At 46.3% G+C, this 19843-nt stretch overlaps 1 protein-coding gene across 1 annotated transcript in view; it reads right to left on the reverse strand.

Moving 5' to 3' along the window:
- The window catches only part of LOC149348185 (fatty acid synthase-like), a 68448-nt gene extending 51399 nt beyond the window's left edge, over nucleotides 1-17049 (reverse strand). Inside the window, exons 1-5 of the mRNA XM_089587971.1 lie at nucleotides 16911-17049; nucleotides 10718-11044; nucleotides 7157-7357; nucleotides 4758-4880; nucleotides 1952-2185 (exon numbers count right to left, since the gene is read on the reverse strand). Coding sequence (XP_089444097.1) covers nucleotides 1952-2185; nucleotides 4758-4880; nucleotides 7157-7357; nucleotides 10718-11044; nucleotides 16911-17049 — 1024 coding nt within the window. The remainder of the gene's footprint in view (nucleotides 1-1951; nucleotides 2186-4757; nucleotides 4881-7156; nucleotides 7358-10717; nucleotides 11045-16910) is intronic.
- Nucleotides 17050-19843: the final 2794 nt, after the last annotated feature.

Consider the following 19843-nt stretch of genomic DNA (forward strand, 5'->3'; position numbering starts at 1 on the left):
TTCTCTTGAGATCCACTCCGTTACCCTGAAGGACCAGCGGTTATCTTGCTTTCGCAGCGATGGCGTAGAGGTAGAGCCTTCGCCTCACGGGCAAAAGAGTCGGGATTTGAATGCTAGTGCTGCGCAATTCTCCCCCTGGCTTAAAAAAAAGAAGAAAAATTCCACTTGTTGAGGAAACTGCATATCCAGGCCTGGGGTGCGACCTGGTCTCGGTGGTCAGAACCGGCAACGCACTTCCTTTAGCCAGAGCAGGATTTCGCCATCCTGGTGTAGTACTTTACCATAACCTTCTATGAAGAAATGAATTTAAAGGCACATTGATGGCGAAATGAGTTGATCCTGCTTTTTAATGTCACCGTATTCTAACGATAGATTCACTACTTTCATTCAAAACAGAAAGTTTTATGGGCAAGAAAACCCCCAAGAGAAAAAAATGCAGGTTTTACTATCACTTTTTTGATTTCTTAAGCCGTCTGTGCTGCGTCGACGCAGTCTTCGGGGCCTCGATCCTAGAACCTAGGCTACACAGGTATTCATATCAAAATGCTCATAATAGAACTCTTCTGGGCATTTAGGGGCGTGTTGATTGTCCTGCCGGCAAAATATTCAAATTCAGTTTTGTCTGCAATGAATGCGTAAGCGATAGAATCAATTTTCCCTCAGAATGAAAACTGGATGTATTTTTTTCATTGTGCCTCTAACCACAGCCCACGCGTAAAAAAAAAATGCTACGCGCTGTGGGTGACGCCTCCAGTTAAGCTCAGTGCGCATGACATTGAACGGTCCTCCCAAACGTAGAGAAATGGCATTATCAATCAGCCAAATAAATGCAGCCTTCCAGCAGCTACTGGCCTCCGTGAGGAGGCTGCTCGTCTTCTAAGGCCGTTAACCTGTTCGAGTGTGTTTTAATCGCAAACCTTTGAGCAATCCCTCTCAGCTTGCACCATTTATGTTCACAGAAGTCAACTGGCGCTTTTCATCCTCATTGATGGCCTCGCCTGAGCCACTTGAATGATGACGTTACACTTGGGTCGGATTCCGCTGCTGAAGTTCAGCCCCATGCACCTCTGCACTCCTTAATTCTCTGCTAAAACGTACACCGTGAACAGCCTATAATACACGCTTGAATGCAGCCGATTGATTGATAGAATACCTTCTGGTGCAGATGCATAGCTGAAGATGATGCACAGGTAACTGACCTTGGCGTAAAGAAAAAATTGGCGATTCGGGCCTTCCTTGTTCAACATGAAGCAGCGCTTTTTATGTTGCGTGCGAAAAAAAGCAAATCACGCATAGCTGCTCACAGTCAACGAATTATGGTGACGGTCACTCCTCCAAACTGAAGGCTTATATTGATGTAGTCGATGCTTTGATCAAAAGAAAGAAATATTCACCTTTCTTCATTGTAAATTAGGGTCTTTCAATGGTAACGGCGAGAAGCAGCGCTCGTAAAAAGGCAGTTTATTATGGTCAGTAACGCGTGAAATCCTTCACACGCCCTCTTTAATGTCACTTTTTTTGTTGAGAGGCAGTTGAAGGCGGTACTGTCACCTGGGGCCGCTGACTCATGCATTGCTGATGGTCCGAAAGTCCACGTAAACTAGCATTTCTCTAAATTTAAGCAGCTCTCATTGACACACTATACAACTGACAGAGGACGCGAAGCCTCTCTTGGACCTCAACCGGACTCCCTCCCGCTGCACTCCTGACGGGAAGAAATACCACACTGCCATAAGACATTGCGGTTTCCGCTAAATTCGTGGCTAGAAACCGCAGTGTCAAATCTAGATTCACCTATTTGTAAGTGGATTTATTCATTCATTTAATGAGCCAGATCGAAGGAAGCGAAATACGCTATATAGTAATGACTACGCCTATGTTCCTAGCAAAGAGACAATGTACTGAACTTTGTGAATAACAAACACAGACTGCGATGCATAGTTTCCTTTACCGGAGGCAGCTTCGGCGTGTCCAACGTTACTCTTGACGGCTCCAACCTTGAGTGGCTTGTGACGCTCCGACCGACAGAACACGTTACTGATGGCGCACAACTCCTGGCTATCGCCCGCCGGTGTTCCAGTGCCGTGGGCTTCGACGTAGCCGACATCGCGTGGATCCACCCTCGCCTCGTTGTAGACGCCCCTGAGAAGCTCTTCTTGCGCTTCGCTCGAAGGGTGAATGAATCCTGGAAAAAAACACACACACAAAAGGCTATTACGACATCTTTTACTTGCCCTCTCAACGGCCTGAGACACAGGTTGACTACCATTTTGATCAAGCCTGAACCTGCGTGAGAATATTTATTTGATTTCGAGAAATAAATCTTCATTTTCTAGTTTAAGATAAAAGTTTCAATTTATAATTTTTCTAGGGTGAAAATCAAGCACAAGTGTTGCAGCTTTGAGCACAATAAAAAGGGATATTCGGTACGAGAGCACATGCTTTGAAAACGTTTTGGACCTAGATCACGCGAAAGAGCATGGCACGCCAGAGTTTCCGAGCCGTTCCAGGTACAGCAAGCCAAATCTTTAGCTGGCGTGCGCGACGGCCGCTTTTTCTGCGCTCCTGCACTTTACGACGACGACAACTTGCGGAAAGCTGAGTATCAAGCACTGGCTTAGTGAGACTGTGTTTAAATTTTATATTTGCGCAAGTTTGCTTCGTCATAAGCTGCAGGAGCAGGGAAAACGCGGCCGTCACGCACGCCAGCTAAAGACTTCGCCGGCTCTATGTACCACGCCCTAGCAACAAGCAAAGATATTTTCTACATAGTGTTTGATGGAGTTCCTCGGAGGGAAAAGTTACAGTGGTATAGTTTTTCATCTCGTAAATGCCGAGAAATGGAAATTTGTATTCTGCTTGGCAATTGTTTGAACCAAAATGTAGATTGGATCATCTACCATCTTTATTGAAAACGACAACAACGCTTTATTAGCTTTAAGCGCTGCAAGCACCCAGCGTTTGCGTTCAAGAATGTACCAAAAAAACGAATGAAGAGTTTCAAAGAATATTTCCGCTGAGACTGAGGAAGTTGTCTGTTTTCGTTAGATTCTGAAATCCTCATCACAGACTTAGAGGTGTCGCGATTGGTGGTACACTGTTGCCGCATTTTGATCAATATTATTTGGGATGTATAATCAGCTAATACTGGGATTATGCTTGTGGATCACGATGCAGCTACATTCCTGCTTTCGAATTAGTATACTTTATCCACACGCCAAAAAAACTTTTACAACTTTGCGGCATTCCATTCGTAGAAAAGCGCTTTTTAAGACATGCGCATAAACCATGCGGCCTCTCAGTGATGTCGAGAAATTTAATGATTTTCCTGTGTTGCTTTCCACTGGGGTCACTCGCCCAACCATCCAAAGACAATAAAACTATTCCTAAAAACATTATATTTTCAACTATAGCACTTAAATTATTTTATTTCCATAATATCTAACTTGTTAAATGATACTTTTCATATAATTCCAGAGGTTTGACTATAAGGAATCACATTTGACTGATTTAAGCAGAATGCGGAAGAGAAAACAAAGAGAGCCCCATTTTAACGACGGGACAGAAAACTCATGGAAAGTTACAGCGCAGACACCGCACGGTTAAGGTGAATGACACACGTGAACGACACCCTCATCGTCTTGTGTCTGTGCCGTTGCTTTCTATCGTGTCGACCCAACTTATCGGCAGCAGCAGTACTCTCTCGAGCGGCAGAAAACAGTGCGTTTTCAATACCACTGCTCCAAGAAGTGCCACTTTTTATTAGGAGCTTGGCTCAAAATGCATGCACCATACATGCAGCCCTACAAGTCCAGAAACAGCCTTCGCTACCACATTCATAGCTAGTCTGGCACACTTTCTAGAACCCAAATCATAAAATGGTAATATTTCTCGCGAAAAATGCACGATTAGAATCTCTGATCAGTATTATCACCATTACATGAAGACCTTTGCTTAGTGTCTAGTAATAAATTCTAGATACCTAAAGGAAGTAACTATTTCATTATTTTACATTTCACTACAATTTAGCACTGTGGCCTGCTAGTGATAGTGACCATAGCATTTGCTTCGTCTAAGAAAATGTTTGTTCAGCTAAGGATTAATACCGATTGGTTTTAGGCGTACATGGCGGCGAAGGCGGATATCACAACAGGTCTAGGGGGGCGGCTCCAAGAAATGACTACGGTGCTGCGCAGTCGCCAGTATGGACATAGGAGAGCTCTTGGCGTGAACCGGCGTGGAGGCCTGGAACGAGGGCAGAGGAACGGGACTCTAAAGTGGCTAAATGGGCAGGTTTAGAGGTGCGTCCGTGCTAAACACGTGTGTTCGAACGGTCATTTCGCAACTGAGACCTCGAAATATATCTCACCATGCTTCGCATTATCAGTTTTCCGCTTGCTGCTTTAACCAGACTGAAATAGCCGCACTATGCCAGGAACAAAATAATTAACACATGACGTTTACCGATCAGCGTAGCTGCAATTATGTTTTTTTTTCTATTACTTTAAAAGCCTGCAAGGAAGCATAAACAAGATTCTTTGCCAGGGTAAGAAGTTCCGAATCAAATTTCCGGCCAGAATCAGAAAACACGCTAAAGCAATATTTTTTACTTCAGAAAAGCGCAGCAAAAGAAAAGCACAGGGAAGAACTCAATGAGTGTCTTGAACGGGAGAAAATATCTGCAGTGCATCGGACTATTACACACTCTGTGTTTTACCTAACGGGACCAGCAAAACTTCTCTTAGCGTTACACTCACCTTGATCCTTGTAGCCATCGCAGTAAGCCTTGATGTGCGTGATTTTGGCGTATATTCGACGAGCCTCCAAAGCTCGCTGGAGAAAAAACACGCCCGCTGTTTCGCTTCGGACGTATCCATTGGCTGCAGTAAGTCGAAACGCAGTTATTTGTATATTTAGCGTTAGCTGGAGAGCAAAGTTAAACAGTGCATCTTTTCGGGCTTTATTCTATAACGCGTCTCTCCTGATAGCTTTTTATGCTTATCTAACATTTGTTGCGCATGGAGTCACTCACTTAGTCCTTACGTCACAGGCAGTAGCAAGTCAGAGTAAATGGAAGTTTCGACTGAGTAAAGAATCGTCATAAAATACTACCCAATGATCTTAAAGACGGGCGGCACCTTCTTAGAGGTTTTCATCCCTGTAAAGGACGATCCCAGCCGCCCGCAGTACTTGTGCGTCCGTTACCTTTTTAAATTCCCGTGTGTTTCTGGTGGCACGAAAATTCGAACGCAGTGTTGCCTCCGTCTCAGCGTTAAGGATGGCCTCAGCCCTGCTTATTGAAATACGCTCATACAGCCGCTCTGTTTTCCTGAATGCGACGCCGTTGCTCCACACCACTTCATCCATCATCCTCTCATTTCCGGCGACTCATGCATGTGCAGCTGGATATCTCGTAGTATACGGTGAAACGAGATAAAAAACAGATCCTTCATTACTGCATCCGCCATATATGGCTGAGCATTTAAGTGTCGGTTGCTTAACGTTTGTTTGAAAGTTAGAGAAATAATGATTACTCCAAGAATTTGACAGACAGAGTAAACCTCTCACCAACAGTCCATCGAGCATGCTGTGTTATTTGCTTCTTTTTGAACGGAGCATACCCATAGTCCAGCATGGTTTAGTGTCGTAGTCCGGTAGCGTTACTTTATCATCTCCTAACGTTAGTGACGTTCTGAACATGGTTGCGAGACCGGGCACTCTATGTGCGAACAATTCATCGATGCCTCTACGTGTGATCGAAAATCACAAACTCTGCCAACTGGCGGGACGCAGAAGCACAGATGGCAGGAGAGCATATCTTGAGCTGTACAAACAACACTGATACTGCCAGTAAGACCTCACAATCCCACCTTCTAGGAGCACAAGAGGATAGCACCACATAAAATATAAAATCCTAACTAACGCTTGAAATTCAAGACCCCGTGCTATGCTCGTGATGAATAACTGGGTGCAAATTTTACGAAGACACAGAACGAGATCACAGGTCCGGCGCCGTTATCTCAACTGGTTTATTGGTAGCGTTTGCTCCCACTTATTCATCACAAACAGCACCCAACTAGCCAAACTTTTTATTCTGGTGAACCCGTGCTATGTTATTGTATACAATGAAAATTTGAATTGCTCCAGTTATTTGTAAAAAGTCGGCTTTTCTTTTTTTTTCCTGAAAAATCTGCTTTCGTGCTGTTGTCTCCTCTGCTCTAGCTTGTCTTCTGGCGCAATTTGTCTATCCATTATGAAGTACCTGTTGTGAGGCACCTATTGCGAGGCACATAGCGCCATTGCGTCGGTGCAAATCTCTGGGACGAGTGGTCTGACAGCCTATCGTTAGCAGGGCAAAGCACCATTCTTAGTTGGCATGTCCTTCAAAGACGAGCACCGCTCATTAAAGCAACGTAGGTTCTCTCTCGCATGTGGCTAGCAGTCCTCGCCTCTTCAAGTCAAGGGTCGGAGATTGAAAACATCATATTAGAATAATATGTTACCTCTATAACGTTGGCCTCACCGTTACTGCCTGCTTGAACACAGAATGTGCGGTACGTCCAGTTCCACTGAGATATTTCGGTGCCGCACGGAAATTTTTGAGATATGCACAGAAACTAATAAAGATGCTCAGCGTAAGCAGAAATCTAAAGGGTTGAGAACTGGGAGAGTTGGTACGAATTCATAATGATGTGGCACCACAAGGACGGGCGCAGAGACAGAGTGTTATGATTGGGCATGTAACCATTGGTTTTGTCTATATATTTTGTGCTTTTAATAAATTTTGTCAGTTGTTAGTGAGCACTTGTGTTGTTGTCACTCTGTCTCTGTCCCTGTCCTTGTGGTGCCACAGCAGAAATCTAACCCTGTCGTGTAAGACCTAACCTTGTACTACGAATTACGCGTCGGGACGCGTATTTTGGAGGTCGTGGGTTCGAATCCCACCCGTGGCGTGTGGTTGTTTATTCTTCTGCTTTGTAATCATTTATTTTTAAGGGATAAAATGATCATTAACAATCTTTATTGATCAACACCACCAATTAAAAAAAAACCTCTGTGCTCTTTGCTTTCTGTGATATATGACGACCCTGCCTGATGGGACGCATAATTTTTATCACAAACATGTTCCCAACACAGTGAGGCAGTCTCAACTCACCGCTTGAATCAAAGGACATGCACTTTCCATCAGGGGATAATATTCCGAGGCGCTCAAAGTTTAGCGATGTGGTCGGCTTCAAGCAGATCGAGCTTCCACCCACGATGGCCGCTTCGCACTCTCCGGAGCGAATAGACCCGACAGCGTGGTTCAGGGCAGCCATCGTGGACGAACACGCCGTGTCTATTGCCAGGCTTGGCCCTGCAAATAAGACAGATGGAGTCAGTTAATACTTTACACGGACACTGCCTGCTTGAAAGCAGCAGGAACTAAGGACAGTATTAAGCTTATATTGTGAATATATTGGCCAAATGTTTTAGGGGAATCCCCCAAGGCGGTGTAGATTTTTAATAAGGGAGTAATTACTCATTGACATCCACCCGAGCGCAGCCATACGGCTACAAAGGAAAGCTATACAGCTTTCTCAAAAACTTCGTAGTTAACGAAAAATTCGTCCTGGTCCGGGGTTCGAACCCGGGACCACCGCTACACCGGAGCAGTCGCTCTACCAACTGAGCTAACCGGGACGGCAAGCTTATGGTAGGGCGAGATAGCTTTCCTTTGTAGCCGTATGGCTGCGCTCGGGGGAATGTCAATGAGTAATTACTCTCTTATTGTGAATATATATCGACGCTGTGGCGATTTACATTTATGTTTATGATTATCGGGCGGAAAAGAGGCACTTATAGCTGATAAAATCGGGTTTAAAAATTTTCCCTCCGCGATACAAACTCACCTTGTCAAGACTGAAAAGGATTCCATCATCACCTTTGCCAAGTGAATTGTGTTTTAGCGTAGCCTCAGGGGTTCGCGAAAATGTTGGCTGGAACGGCTCTTTATAGCGACAACTGTATCAGTTTTCACCTTTTGGAGATTATAAAATCTATTTAAAAATATATATCCTTCGCATTCGCTAGGCATGCTCTTTAAGCGGTCCGTATAACTATTTTTACAATTATTAGAATCGTCACTAGTAATGTAGCTGTCTGTCACACCGTAAAACAGCGCGCTTACACGGGACGAAGAAAGAAAACACGCACACACACAGCGCTGAACTTACAACTGCATGGTTTATTGCATTGCTCGCAATAAATACCGGGAAGAAAACAAAAAACAACCAAAGGAAAGCGAGGAGATATCCTCCTGTCGCATCATGTCGTCAAAGGTTATTCAAGATATTTAATCTCTTTTCTTGTCAGTGCCATCGATGGAGTGCTAACGCATGACGCGCCTTTCCTGTCTATGATGAATGCTTCATATAGTTCACGTTTGTGCTGATGGTTGTACCGCCTCAAAATCTGGCTTCGTCCAAGGTTAGGTGTGCAATGACAGGCAGATACGTGTTTTGCCAGCGTGCTGCCGTATCCCGTGCGGATGTTAATGGCGTGCTCTCGTAGACGGTCGTTTATGCAGCGTCCACTTTGGCCCACATAAGATGCGCCGCATGACAGCGGTATCTCGTAGATTATCTCCGTGTCACAGGTGGTGAACATTTTTTCATGTTTCTTACTGCACTGCACTTACTGCACTTACTGAGAAGATGGCTCTTATGCCGTATCTGCACGGGATCAGCCACTCGTTGAAGAAGATAGTAGGGCGTGCTGGAGTGAACTTGGTCCTAACCGCAACCAGAAAGCTCAATATGCTTTGCAGAATGGTGAATGAAGATGCCCCAAAACCAGCGCGGTGCAGTAAGAAACATGAAAAAATGTTCACCACCTGTGACACGGAGATAATCTACGAGATACCGCTGTCATGCGGCGCATCTTATGTGGGCCAAAGTGGACGCTGCATAAACGACCGTCTACGAGAGCACGCCATTAACATCCGCACGGGATACGGCAGCACGCTGGCAAAACACGTATCTGCCTGTCATTGCACACCTAACCTTGGACGAAGCCAGATTTTGAGGCGGTACAATCATCAGCACAAACGTGAACTATATGAAGCATTCATCACAGACAGGAAAGGCGCGTCATGCGTTAGCACTCCATCGATGGCACTGACAAGAAAAGAGATTAAATATCTTGAATAACCTTTGACGACATGATGCGACAGGAGGATATCTCCTCGCCTTCCTTTGGTTGTTTTTTGTTTTCTTCCCGGTATTTATTGCGAGCAATGCAATAAACCATGCAGTTGTAAGTTCAGCGCTGTGTGTGTGCGTGTCTTCTTTCTTCGTACCGTGTAAGCGCGCTGTTTTACGGTGTGATCATGTACCAACTGGCCCGGCAACTATCCTTAATGTAGCTGTCTGTGCCTCTTTGGTCTGCTTGTTCAGTTCGGTAGCAGTAGAAAACAATGTAAGCGCATTGTTCCAAGTTTGCTATCCAAGCCAAGTGTTGCCTGATGCGTCCAAAGGTTTCGGCGTTGGAAGAACGGAGGCTGGCGGCCACATACCGACTACGGACCGGTACCACTTTGTAGGCAGGCCTACTGTCAGTGAAGAACAGCGTTTATTAGAGTTAGGAAGCGGGTATAAAAAGAAACAGGAGGATGACGTAATGGGTCACGATGCTGGTTGCTGGCAGCGTGACGTCAGAGTGAGTCAACTTTGCTGCAACTGACGATAAAGACTTCAGCCGCGAGAAGCGGAGTGAATAATTTCTTCCAGTAACATGCACAGATCGTGCACTGCTCTTCGTGCTAGTCCTTGCCTGCTGTAAGCATTGCTACACCGATGCGCTGTCTAGCTGCTTCGATTGGCTGTCGCGTTCCACTCTTATGCCCTTTACCGCTGCAGTTCTCCTGTCTTCGTTTAGCGCCGCGCTTCGATTTACCGCGTCCTCCTGCTTTGTTGGATGGTCCTTCCCAGCGCTTGCGAGCGACTTCTTCCACGGCATTCAACAGTTATTTTACGGCACAAGAGCGCGACTCCGAATGCGGCTTCCTACTCTGTCCTGACTGTAGACACAGGCGAATACTACGTAGCGAGGGTCCGCCTCCTAATCTCAAAGTTTAAGGATCCTGAAGGCCAACGCACCCAACCACACTGTGCGCACCATTCTCCATACCTCGTCGTTTGTATCGCTTCTGCTTTGGCAACATTTCTACCTTCTTTTGCAGATTGGATGCCTGGTTTCTATAAAGCCCGAGAAGCCCAAAAAGTTGTAGCCATCCCACCGAGCCACCCTCCTCGCCATCTTCATAGCACTCAAGTAATTATTCTGTTTTCTGCCTCCTCACTATCGCCCTGGGAAAATCTTTTTCCCTCTTTCTTCCTCGTGGCAGTCGCCTTCCGAAGTCGCGGATGTGTCCATACCAAAAAAAAAAAAAAACGATAGTCCGCTGGGTATTTTCAATGGCTGCGCCGTAAAATTGCTCACATGGCTATGAATTGCTAATAAACCAAAAATTCAAGCCGTGCTCTGAATTCTGTGCAGACATTCTTGTGGGACGGCGCCGAAGCAATCGCGGTTATGCGTGGTTTCTCGGCGGAGCCGCAGTGTACGTCTTCTGGAAACAGGTGCTATTCGCTAGAATTTCGTACCTTTCACTGTTGTAGAAGGGAGTTAAATCACGAAATGGAAGGTCAAGAGCTCTGACCCAAAATGCACGTACCGTGTAAGTCGAATGAGTAAGATATTCGATTGGCGAACATGGCTTGCGAGCCACTGATCACGCCATATCCGTCAACCGTGTCTGCGTTGTAGCTGGAAGCCTCATGCGCTTCACAGGTGTAACAACCGATGAAGACGCCCACCGCACGTCCCCGCAACGTTTGCGGGTCATAGGCAGCGTCCACCATGGCCTCGTACGTCGTCTCCAGTAGAAGACGCATCTGGGGGTCCATCCTGTGCGCCTGCTTCGGCGGAACACCGAAAAACTCGGCGTCGAACAGAGACAAGTCACGGATCTTCCCCATGCGCGCCGGCAGGCCGAGGTAACCTGAAATTTATATGAACTCATATTAAGGAATATCTGAAGAAATTCACAGTGTCTACGAAGCGTGCCAAAGGTGATGACGATGCTTCTGACTTTAATGGCTCAATGGCACCTGGACTAAGCAGTGCCATGATTAACTGCTTTATGGCAAGTACTGAGCAGACAAAGTTTTTCAGTCATTTCGAACTTATGAAGCCCAGAAACAGGAGAGGACGCGTACGGGTCGTGTCCTAAGGAGTTTGCTAAATAAAGCACGACGCTAAGACTGTTTTATGCCCTCAAGCCGTGAAAAACAACTTCACATTTAAGTTTATTGAGTTTTCATATTTTTTAGGCACCACGTTTAGCCACATGAACAGTCTGAGATACATATGAACATCGGCTAAAGAGGAATTGAAAGACCCTCGCGAAACTATTTCAAACGGTTCGAAATTATGTTCAGGCTGTTTCGTATTTTGGATTTAGCATGGAAGCTTAGGCCGGATGTGGGAGGTAGCGTTGTCCAGCTGGAAACACGGAGATCAGCTTTCGCTGGTCGAACGGGCCCCAATCTGCCGCAGCCGTCGCAGGAGTTCTGGCCTACAGACTCCACCCATGGAGGCTCCCTAGACGCTATGGCCAGTGTATTGACGTTCTGTCTCTCTCTCTGTCCCACCTGAAAAAGTAGCTTCCAATTTAATTCAAATTTAGTTCATTTCCGAATCGTATAAACTTATCACATAAAAAGGTACTTACACAGGAAGGAAAAAATACACGCCCCAACCGGATTCAAAACAGCTTCCTGCTCATCTAATGCACAGTGCACTAACCTCTAAGCAACGACTGCAGCAGGGGGTGAAAGCGTTATTGAAGCGAAAACATCACTACGGGACCTCGGGCTTCAATCGCGGAGCGGGCACATTTGACCCCCCGCTGAGTTAGAGGTCAAACCATGAAAAATAGAGAAAGAAATTGAATCAATATCCATGACTGGGAGTCGAACCCGCGGCTGCGCGATCAGATCTCCTTTAGGAGCCGCTCAGCAAGACCACTAAGCTATCGACGCTTTTTTTTTTCAGCCAACACGCCTCCTGTTAAACTGCACCACACTCTCGCGCTGTGCGTTGGAGAGCGTCGTTCTCATCAAATTCCATTTGCTCGCCCCGCAGCACTGCCTGCTCACCGTCGTCTTCTACGTAGCACAAATCCGTGCTTTCGCTCCGATTCGAATGTTGTAAACATTCTCTGTAGTCTTTTTTTTATGCCAAGACTCACGCAATCCTTTCTATTACTTCGCCGATGCATCTAGTCAGTGCAATTGAACAGTGCGATTTGAGGTTAAGTGGTGAACTACCTGGTTCAAGGAGCGGAACTAGACATCTGGACTTCCAGTGATGCTGTCAATTTTATGTCTGCTTTGATAAGCACTGATGAATCTTGGTATATCTCAAAACTTTCGCCCCGCCCGCTCCGTTCTTGGTCCTATTCTCATTGTGCACGTATTTTCTGCTGCACCCGGAGGTCTCTTATAATATAACTGGAGTTAATCCTTACGTAGCTTTGCAACCGCCCAACAATGCAGGGAAGGCCATATTTACCTTCCAAATAAACGTGTACCAATGCAAGTTTATAATGCCTAACGACAAAGTTTGGATAGCCAGTATTTTCCGCATGAAAAAGGGCACAGAAAGAGAAGCAAGAGAAAATTATGTGAAACAGGTGAAGTTTTTTTTATGCTTTCGTTCGACTCTTGTCAGTCACTTGTTCGTCGTTTGCTTTCAGTGTTTCAGAAAAATCACGCGACTGGATATAAGGCATTGGCGAGCGTCTATCTGTTTCGCCAGGGGCAACTGTAAATTCATAACGTTTGGTTTGGTTTTATGGGGTTTAACGTCCCAAAGCGACTAAGGCTATGAGAGACGCTGTAGTGGAGGGCTCCGGAAATTTCGACCACCTGGGGTTCTTTAACGTGCATTGACATCGCACAGTACACGGGCCTCTTGAATTTCTCCTCCAAAGAAATTCAACCGCCGCGGCCGGGATCGAACCCACGTCTTTCGGGTCAGCAGCCGAGCACCATAACCACTGAGCCACCGCGGCGGCAAAATTCATAACGAGATATATTGGAGCTCATGCATGCGCACGAGTGTTACGTGCCAGTTGAGGTACGCTACAGATAAGTTCATACCAGATATATTTGCGGTTCGTGTGAACTCATGTGCAGCAAAAGTGTGTTCCTCCGAGACATTCGTGACGCATATGAACTAGTATGCAGCCCTTATGATTTCGTACAAATATTAGTGATCCATATTAATTTTTTGAAGCATATTTGTTCATACAATCAATGCACCTTTCTTTACACATATGCTGCCCATATGTGTTCATACGAAACACGTTTGTGACACATATGCGCTTGTATGAAGCGAATGTGTGTTCATGCCAGGCACGTTTCTTGACACAGTTAACATATAAGCTGCCCATATGGACTCACACGAGAAATATTTTGGACACATATAGCTCCCATATCGCATACACGAAATAAAGAGAAATTTTTCGACAGGGGAGGTCTTGTATTCTCCCGTCTCATTTTCGCTTTCAGTCCTGCCTTCCCGGCCTTCATATCTTCACGGACGGTTCCTATACCTCCACTCTGCGGGCGTTGCCTAAGTCGCATTCTCGTCTTCTGGCGCGCTATGGAGCGTAGCCCGGTTTCGTCTTGAGTTGATGATTACTAAACTGGCGAAAAAACACGGACAGAGACAGAAACAAATATCCTCCGTGCGAAGGAAGACGGGCATATGCGACAGCCCGTCTAGGGCAGGCCAACCTGGGTAGCATTTCTGTTTTCACATACACACATATGTGTGTACGTGTATGTGCGTACGTGTTTTCTTTCTCTCTCCGTGTTTTATCGCGCAGTTTAATCATGAACGACAAGCACCAACTAGCCAGCCAGAAAACCCTTCGTCTTGAGACAGTCTCTATCGCCTTCAGTACAGAGGCTGCTACGTTTCACGAGGCTTGTTGTTACGCCTGACGCGTGCCCTCTCCTTTCCCCTTGCACATCTACTCTGATTGCCTTTGTCTTCTTCAGGCTGCCCATTCTTCTTCCACCAGAAATATCTGCATCTGAGCAATCAAGGGCACCCTGGCCACCATCTCTCTTCCCTGTCCTGCCTTCCTGCACTATCTACCGGTCCACTGTGGCTGCGGCGTCGACGAGCGGCCTTATCCTAAAGCCGTCATTGCTGTCGACCTTGACTGGCTGCACCCGCATGTGCACAACCGTCCTTAGCCTCTGGCCATCCACATGAACCGCGGATCTCTCTGCCACCCTCTCGTTCGTTTTTGTCCGCTCCATTCTCCGTCTCTTTCCTCCTTTCTCTACATCCTGTTCACTTGTCCCTCTCCTAGCTATAGCCACGGCCGCTTTCCCTCGTACCTCCATGGCTTTGCACTTCACCATTTTCCTTGCTGTCCAAGCGGTGCAAGTGTGGGTGACGTTCTCCATTCTCTAGGCGCCCGTCCGCTCACTGGGCACGTAGGAATTTTCTCTTGGCTGTGAACCTCTTTTCTTTTATTTTCAATAGATTTTGCCTGTGATAACTTCTGGTTCGGTGCGGCCTTCCTCGCACATTTATTTTAGGCTTTTTTGCATTTCTTGACAGCTTTAAAATATAGGCTTTTTTGCATTTCTTGACAGCTTTAAAATAAAGAAGAGGTCCCAAGGCTAAGGAACTGCACGCGGATCATTCCATATTAACACACAAGAAAAGTGTTAGAATGCGAGCAGCTGTGGATAAATATCTCGTTGACTTGAATAAACGGTAAGTGGCAATTTGTATCCAAAGTCGTACCGTTATGAAACTGATAAACGGAAGGAAGATCCTTTCACTTTTTGCTCAAGGAATTGAAGTGTGGACAGGGGTTTCTTTGCCAGTTTTTAGTGTTTTTCAAGTAGTTACAGTTGGACTGACTAGATTTTCATTGCAGTGTCCATCAATTTCACAAAAACGAATTCGTCGGCAAACTTGCATGTCGCTGTGGGTGGATATAGAAAGTTCCATATGACGACGGGTATATTTTTTATGATTTGAAAACAACAATTTCGGGATTTCCCACAAGTTATGTTGCTAACCTATTTGCTTCACTACCATAAAATCTCACCCTTCAAGAGGGGCACGCAAAGTCAGATGAGACAAAAACAGTAGTTGGTAGTGAATCGTGGGCTTCATTATGTGTCACATAGGCGAAACTCTGAATTAAAGGCGTGCACAGGATTGTAATGAGCAATAATAAATTACAGTGATCGCTCACACTGTCAAGCAGCGACACAGGCATCGATGTTTTACACGGCAAGGCAGAGAAAAATGCACTAACGTGGCTTAAAGCTCGCAAAACAAAGCTTTTCATGTAAGGCTGCTTTGCATAGGTAAGCAGCTAGACGTCCTTCGTGGTCTTTATGTCTCTATCCAAGATTAAAATAGCATACCCTTTACGTGTCGGACAGTGAAAGCAGTGATTGTACAAATGCACCAATCATAACGCACTGGTTAAGTAGGAACGCAAGTTGTACTGCCAGCCACCGTAATAAATAGGTTCACTTTCCGGTGGCTTAGTGATTATGGTGTTTGAATGCTAAGCTCGAGGACGCTCGATAAATATACTCGCCTCGGCAGGTGAGTTTTGATGGAGGTGAAGCCGGAAATACGGCTATATGCTCTGCGACGTCAGAACACATTACGAAACCATGCAGTTGATCGCAATTAATCCGGAGACCTCCACTACGTACCTTTTTTTTTCAATCTTTACATTGTTCCGTGATCTCTCTCCTCACGGTGTGGTCTACGTGTCCACTGCGAAGTGACATCGGTACTGCGCTTTTCCTTTCTTCATAGCCAGCTTAAGCTTTGTTCGTGTAGTTCTTTGTACACGGTCGCCTCTGAAGGGTTATCTAGGTGGGCGCATGTGTCGATTTGTTTCATGCCCACCATCTCTCTTTTCGCCAAGATTTTCTCTGCAGTAGAATGCACATGTGTGTTAATGCGAGTGATTTCTGCTTTTTTTCTGCTTAATAATGTGTAGCAAGGCTTAGGCTTAATATTCAAAACGTAATGTTGACAACGGTACCAGACGCAGGCATGGTCGTCCCGTAGACATCAACGTTTGCCTGCACAAGCCATAAAAGCACACTGATTTGTTTCTGCATGCATTCCTTGAGCCGACATTGAACACTGCACCCGTACACTAATCCCTGATTCACCCGCCGCGGTGGCTCAGTGGTTATGGCACTCGGCTACTGGCCCGAAAGACGCGGGTGCGATCACGGCCGCGGGGGCTGAATTTCGATGGAGGCGAAATTCTAGAGGTCCGTGTACTACGCGATGTCAGTGCACGTTAAAGAACCCCAGATGGCCGAAATTTCCGGTGCCCTTCACTACGGCGTACCTCCTAGCCTGAGTTGCTTTGGGACGTTAAACCCCAATAAACCAAACTCATCCTCAATTCATCAATTTCTCGGTATTAAAAGAAACAGAGAAGCTTTCCGGCCGCTCTTAAAACACATTTATGGGGACTAACTCACCAATAATCCTATGATGTACAGTAGGCCATTTACTGTCTTTCTTATCTTCTTTTTATGCCATAGTGCAGTTTTGCATGTTACAGGTAGCACTATATTTTTGAAGTCTTTGTACGGCCCTTCTGAACTGCTTCAAAGTGTTTGTATCTTCCCTTCTGATGGGTACATTTGTGTTTACATTGTTCACAGTGCTTTACGATTCTTTCCCATTGACAAAGTTGTTTGTCCCAACGGACAAACCGGTTTATACATATCGAAGTAAATAAAAAAAAACAGAAGACTTTAGGCTTGTTTCTATGCCGCACGTACCTCGAGGCCAGCGGGTATCATCATCCGTGACGAAGTCTTCACCCGCGTACAGCTTTTCCTTGAACTCGGCGAAGCTGTCGGCTTGCGGGAACCGGGCCGAGAAGCCGCTGATTACTATGTCCTCTTCGTCAACAGCCATGAGCAACTGGAAATCCAAGCCAGCAGAGGATAATGATAATCGGCTTTCTCTCGCAGTTTTATGTTTGAAACGTTCACTGCTCCAGCGGAAGTTGTCGACTGCGGTCTTTCAAAAGTACCCCTGCACGCACTAGATACTGCGTGCCATTTATCGGCCCTTATTTCTTTCTGCGCTATTACCCCGGCATCACGCCTCCTTAACACCGCAGTTGCGCCCACACCTGCTTTTCTTTCTACATAGACTCCTCTACCTGTACACTACAGCGGCAATTTTGTCATGACCTGGGACGGATGACCGAAATTCTCGGCTAGCATTTTTCAGACGCATGTGTTCTGTTATGCGCTGCACTCAGTATGCTGTCACCTCGATTTGTAGCGTAGATACAATAAAGTAAAGCATATAGCATTCCGTGATTTACCGCTTTTAGCAATCCAGTGCACCCAATGGGGTTTTTGATGCTTCGAGCACGCCAGCACGTGGCTGACACAAAATGTCGGCTATGAACGAGTGCCTTTCATTTTGTACCGAAAGCGTTTCTTTTCTTTATTTGAGTGCTGTAAATCACGCTGTCACCGCTTTCAAAATCGTTTTCCAAAGCAATCAAGAGTATATTGAGCGTCGCTTTTAGGTCAGTAATGACGTAGGTACTCTTTGCTCGTTCATTCCGCAAAACTTTATTGCCTCGCATACCTGACGCTTCTCTACAACGATAGGCAGCCCAGCTGTCTCGGGCATTCCATTATTGTGCTCTACTCAAATTGAAAAATAGCTTAAAAAATAGCTCTCCTCAAGCTCTCAATTCATGCTTCAGAGATGCCCGCGCATCTATGACGTCAGCACAACTGAAGGCGGGACGAAAAACGGGCAGGCCCCTCGCCTCTGAGAGCAGTCCGACCACTTAGTTTCGGTTTCTCTTTCGTAAGCTTCGCGCCAGCCAATCGAACATAGCTGCGTGCTGTTTAGGATGCTCATTAGCACCTGGGCGCGGTTCTCTCGCTGCCATCCGCATGGTTCTTCCAGTGCGCCGAAACTGCGCGTTCGTCACGTGCAGTCCCCTCTTTCTTCTGAAACATGGAAATCCGGTGCGTGTTACAATCGAAGACATTGCCTTTTTATTCTCACCGTGACAAAAAGGGTGCGCGTGACAATCGAGGGCGCGTTAGAATCGAGTAAACACGGTATGTTTCAAGATATTTCCAGTCGCCAACCCTGAGCGTGTACCAGGTGCCTATAGACCAGATTTTTTTACCCTCGCACGCAGGCTGCGGACGCGCGCCTACTCTCGACGCCAGTCGCCATCTGTCGGCGCGCGCGGCCCGAGGGACTGCGGGTCGCGCCGGCGCCGCGCATAGAACGCATGTTTACGTGTTCGCTTCTGCCGTTTTGTGCTCCATCAGCTAACGTATGAGGGTGTGTGCTGTGCGTCACTACTGACATTTGCCCTCTTCCAGACAGTGCTGCGGTTATCTTGTGCGCAGTTACTCGTTAACGTGACATCCGAGTGTAGTCGACCAGGTAGTGTACGGACTGTAAACCGGCACTTCTAAGCAGATTTCTGCGCTGTCGTGTCGTTTGTCGTCGCCTTTTAAGTGCGATATCATCTATGATAATTTTATGCATCAGAATGTAGATCTATTGATTTGACTCAGTGGAGTAGTAACTGGATAGGCGAGCTGCAGACTGAAGGTTGTCCCGACGGAGCGCGTGTTTTCGATCACCATGTACGTGTTCGGCCCCCTTGCGCTGAGCTTGCTCTTGTTCCCATTAAACACATTTCATGCAGAGGATTGTAAGCACGACCGCTACCGATTTCAGCTGCTTTTTCCCCACGCATGTTAGAGGTATCTGGGGAAAGGTTTATCTATAGTATCTTTCTGCTGTTGGTATCTACCTTATAGCTTGGTTTGGTTTATTAAGGTTTTACGTCCCAAAGCGACTCAGGCTATGAGGGACGCCGTAGTGAAGGGCTACGGAAATTTCGACCACCTGGGGTTCTTTAACGTGCACTGACATCGCACAGTACACGGGCCTCTAGAATTTCGCCTCCTTCGAAATTCGGCCGCCGCGGCCGGGATCGAACCCGCGTCTTTTGGGCCAGAGCAGAGAGCCGTAACCACTGAGCCACCGCAGCGGTGCGGTATCTACATTATTCATAGGAAAATATGCGCGATTTCATTACATTTTCCACACTTAGCCAAACGCCTACGCAACGCTCTCACACGCGGCGAGAGCTCCTGAATAAAATAACGCGACTTCGGACCTCAGAATTAGTGAAAGCTGGATTAGCAGCTCATATCTATTCAAGCTTTTATAAATTAAGCGGAAGTACGTTTTTATGCACCAGGTTGCATAAACCATGACAAAATTTGTTTTCTGTTGGCGCTGCGACTCAGTTGAGCTCACAGCGGTAATTTGTTGATAAACTGGCGTGGCGACAAGAAAGCCGTTTGTGGAAGGGGGGGGGGGGGGGCTTTATGGCCGGCAGGAAGGAATAAGAGTGCATGGGAATTGGAACTGCATACTAGCCGCACACCTAATTCTTGATATTGAATAAAAAGTTTCTTTGCGGTGGAGCACCAAGACGGAATTCGATTAAGCACGAGCGCGTTCTAAGCGCCGGCACAATTAACTTGAATGTCAAACTAAATGTCATTAAAACGCGTCAATGTTATCGCTTTGATAACGTAAATACTTCCTGCAACACAGCCACGCAGCGAAGTATGCTCGACAATGTTTTTTTAGCGCCCGAAGCGCGGCTATATGCAGGCGCGGCCGCGGAACTGCCGCAGCCCCG

This window comes from Amblyomma mixtum, chromosome 4 (assembly GCF_055824585.1).
Source record: "Amblyomma mixtum isolate Tamu chromosome 4, ASM5582458v1, whole genome shotgun sequence".
Lineage (NCBI taxonomy): Eukaryota > Metazoa > Arthropoda > Arachnida > Ixodida > Ixodidae > Amblyomma > Amblyomma mixtum.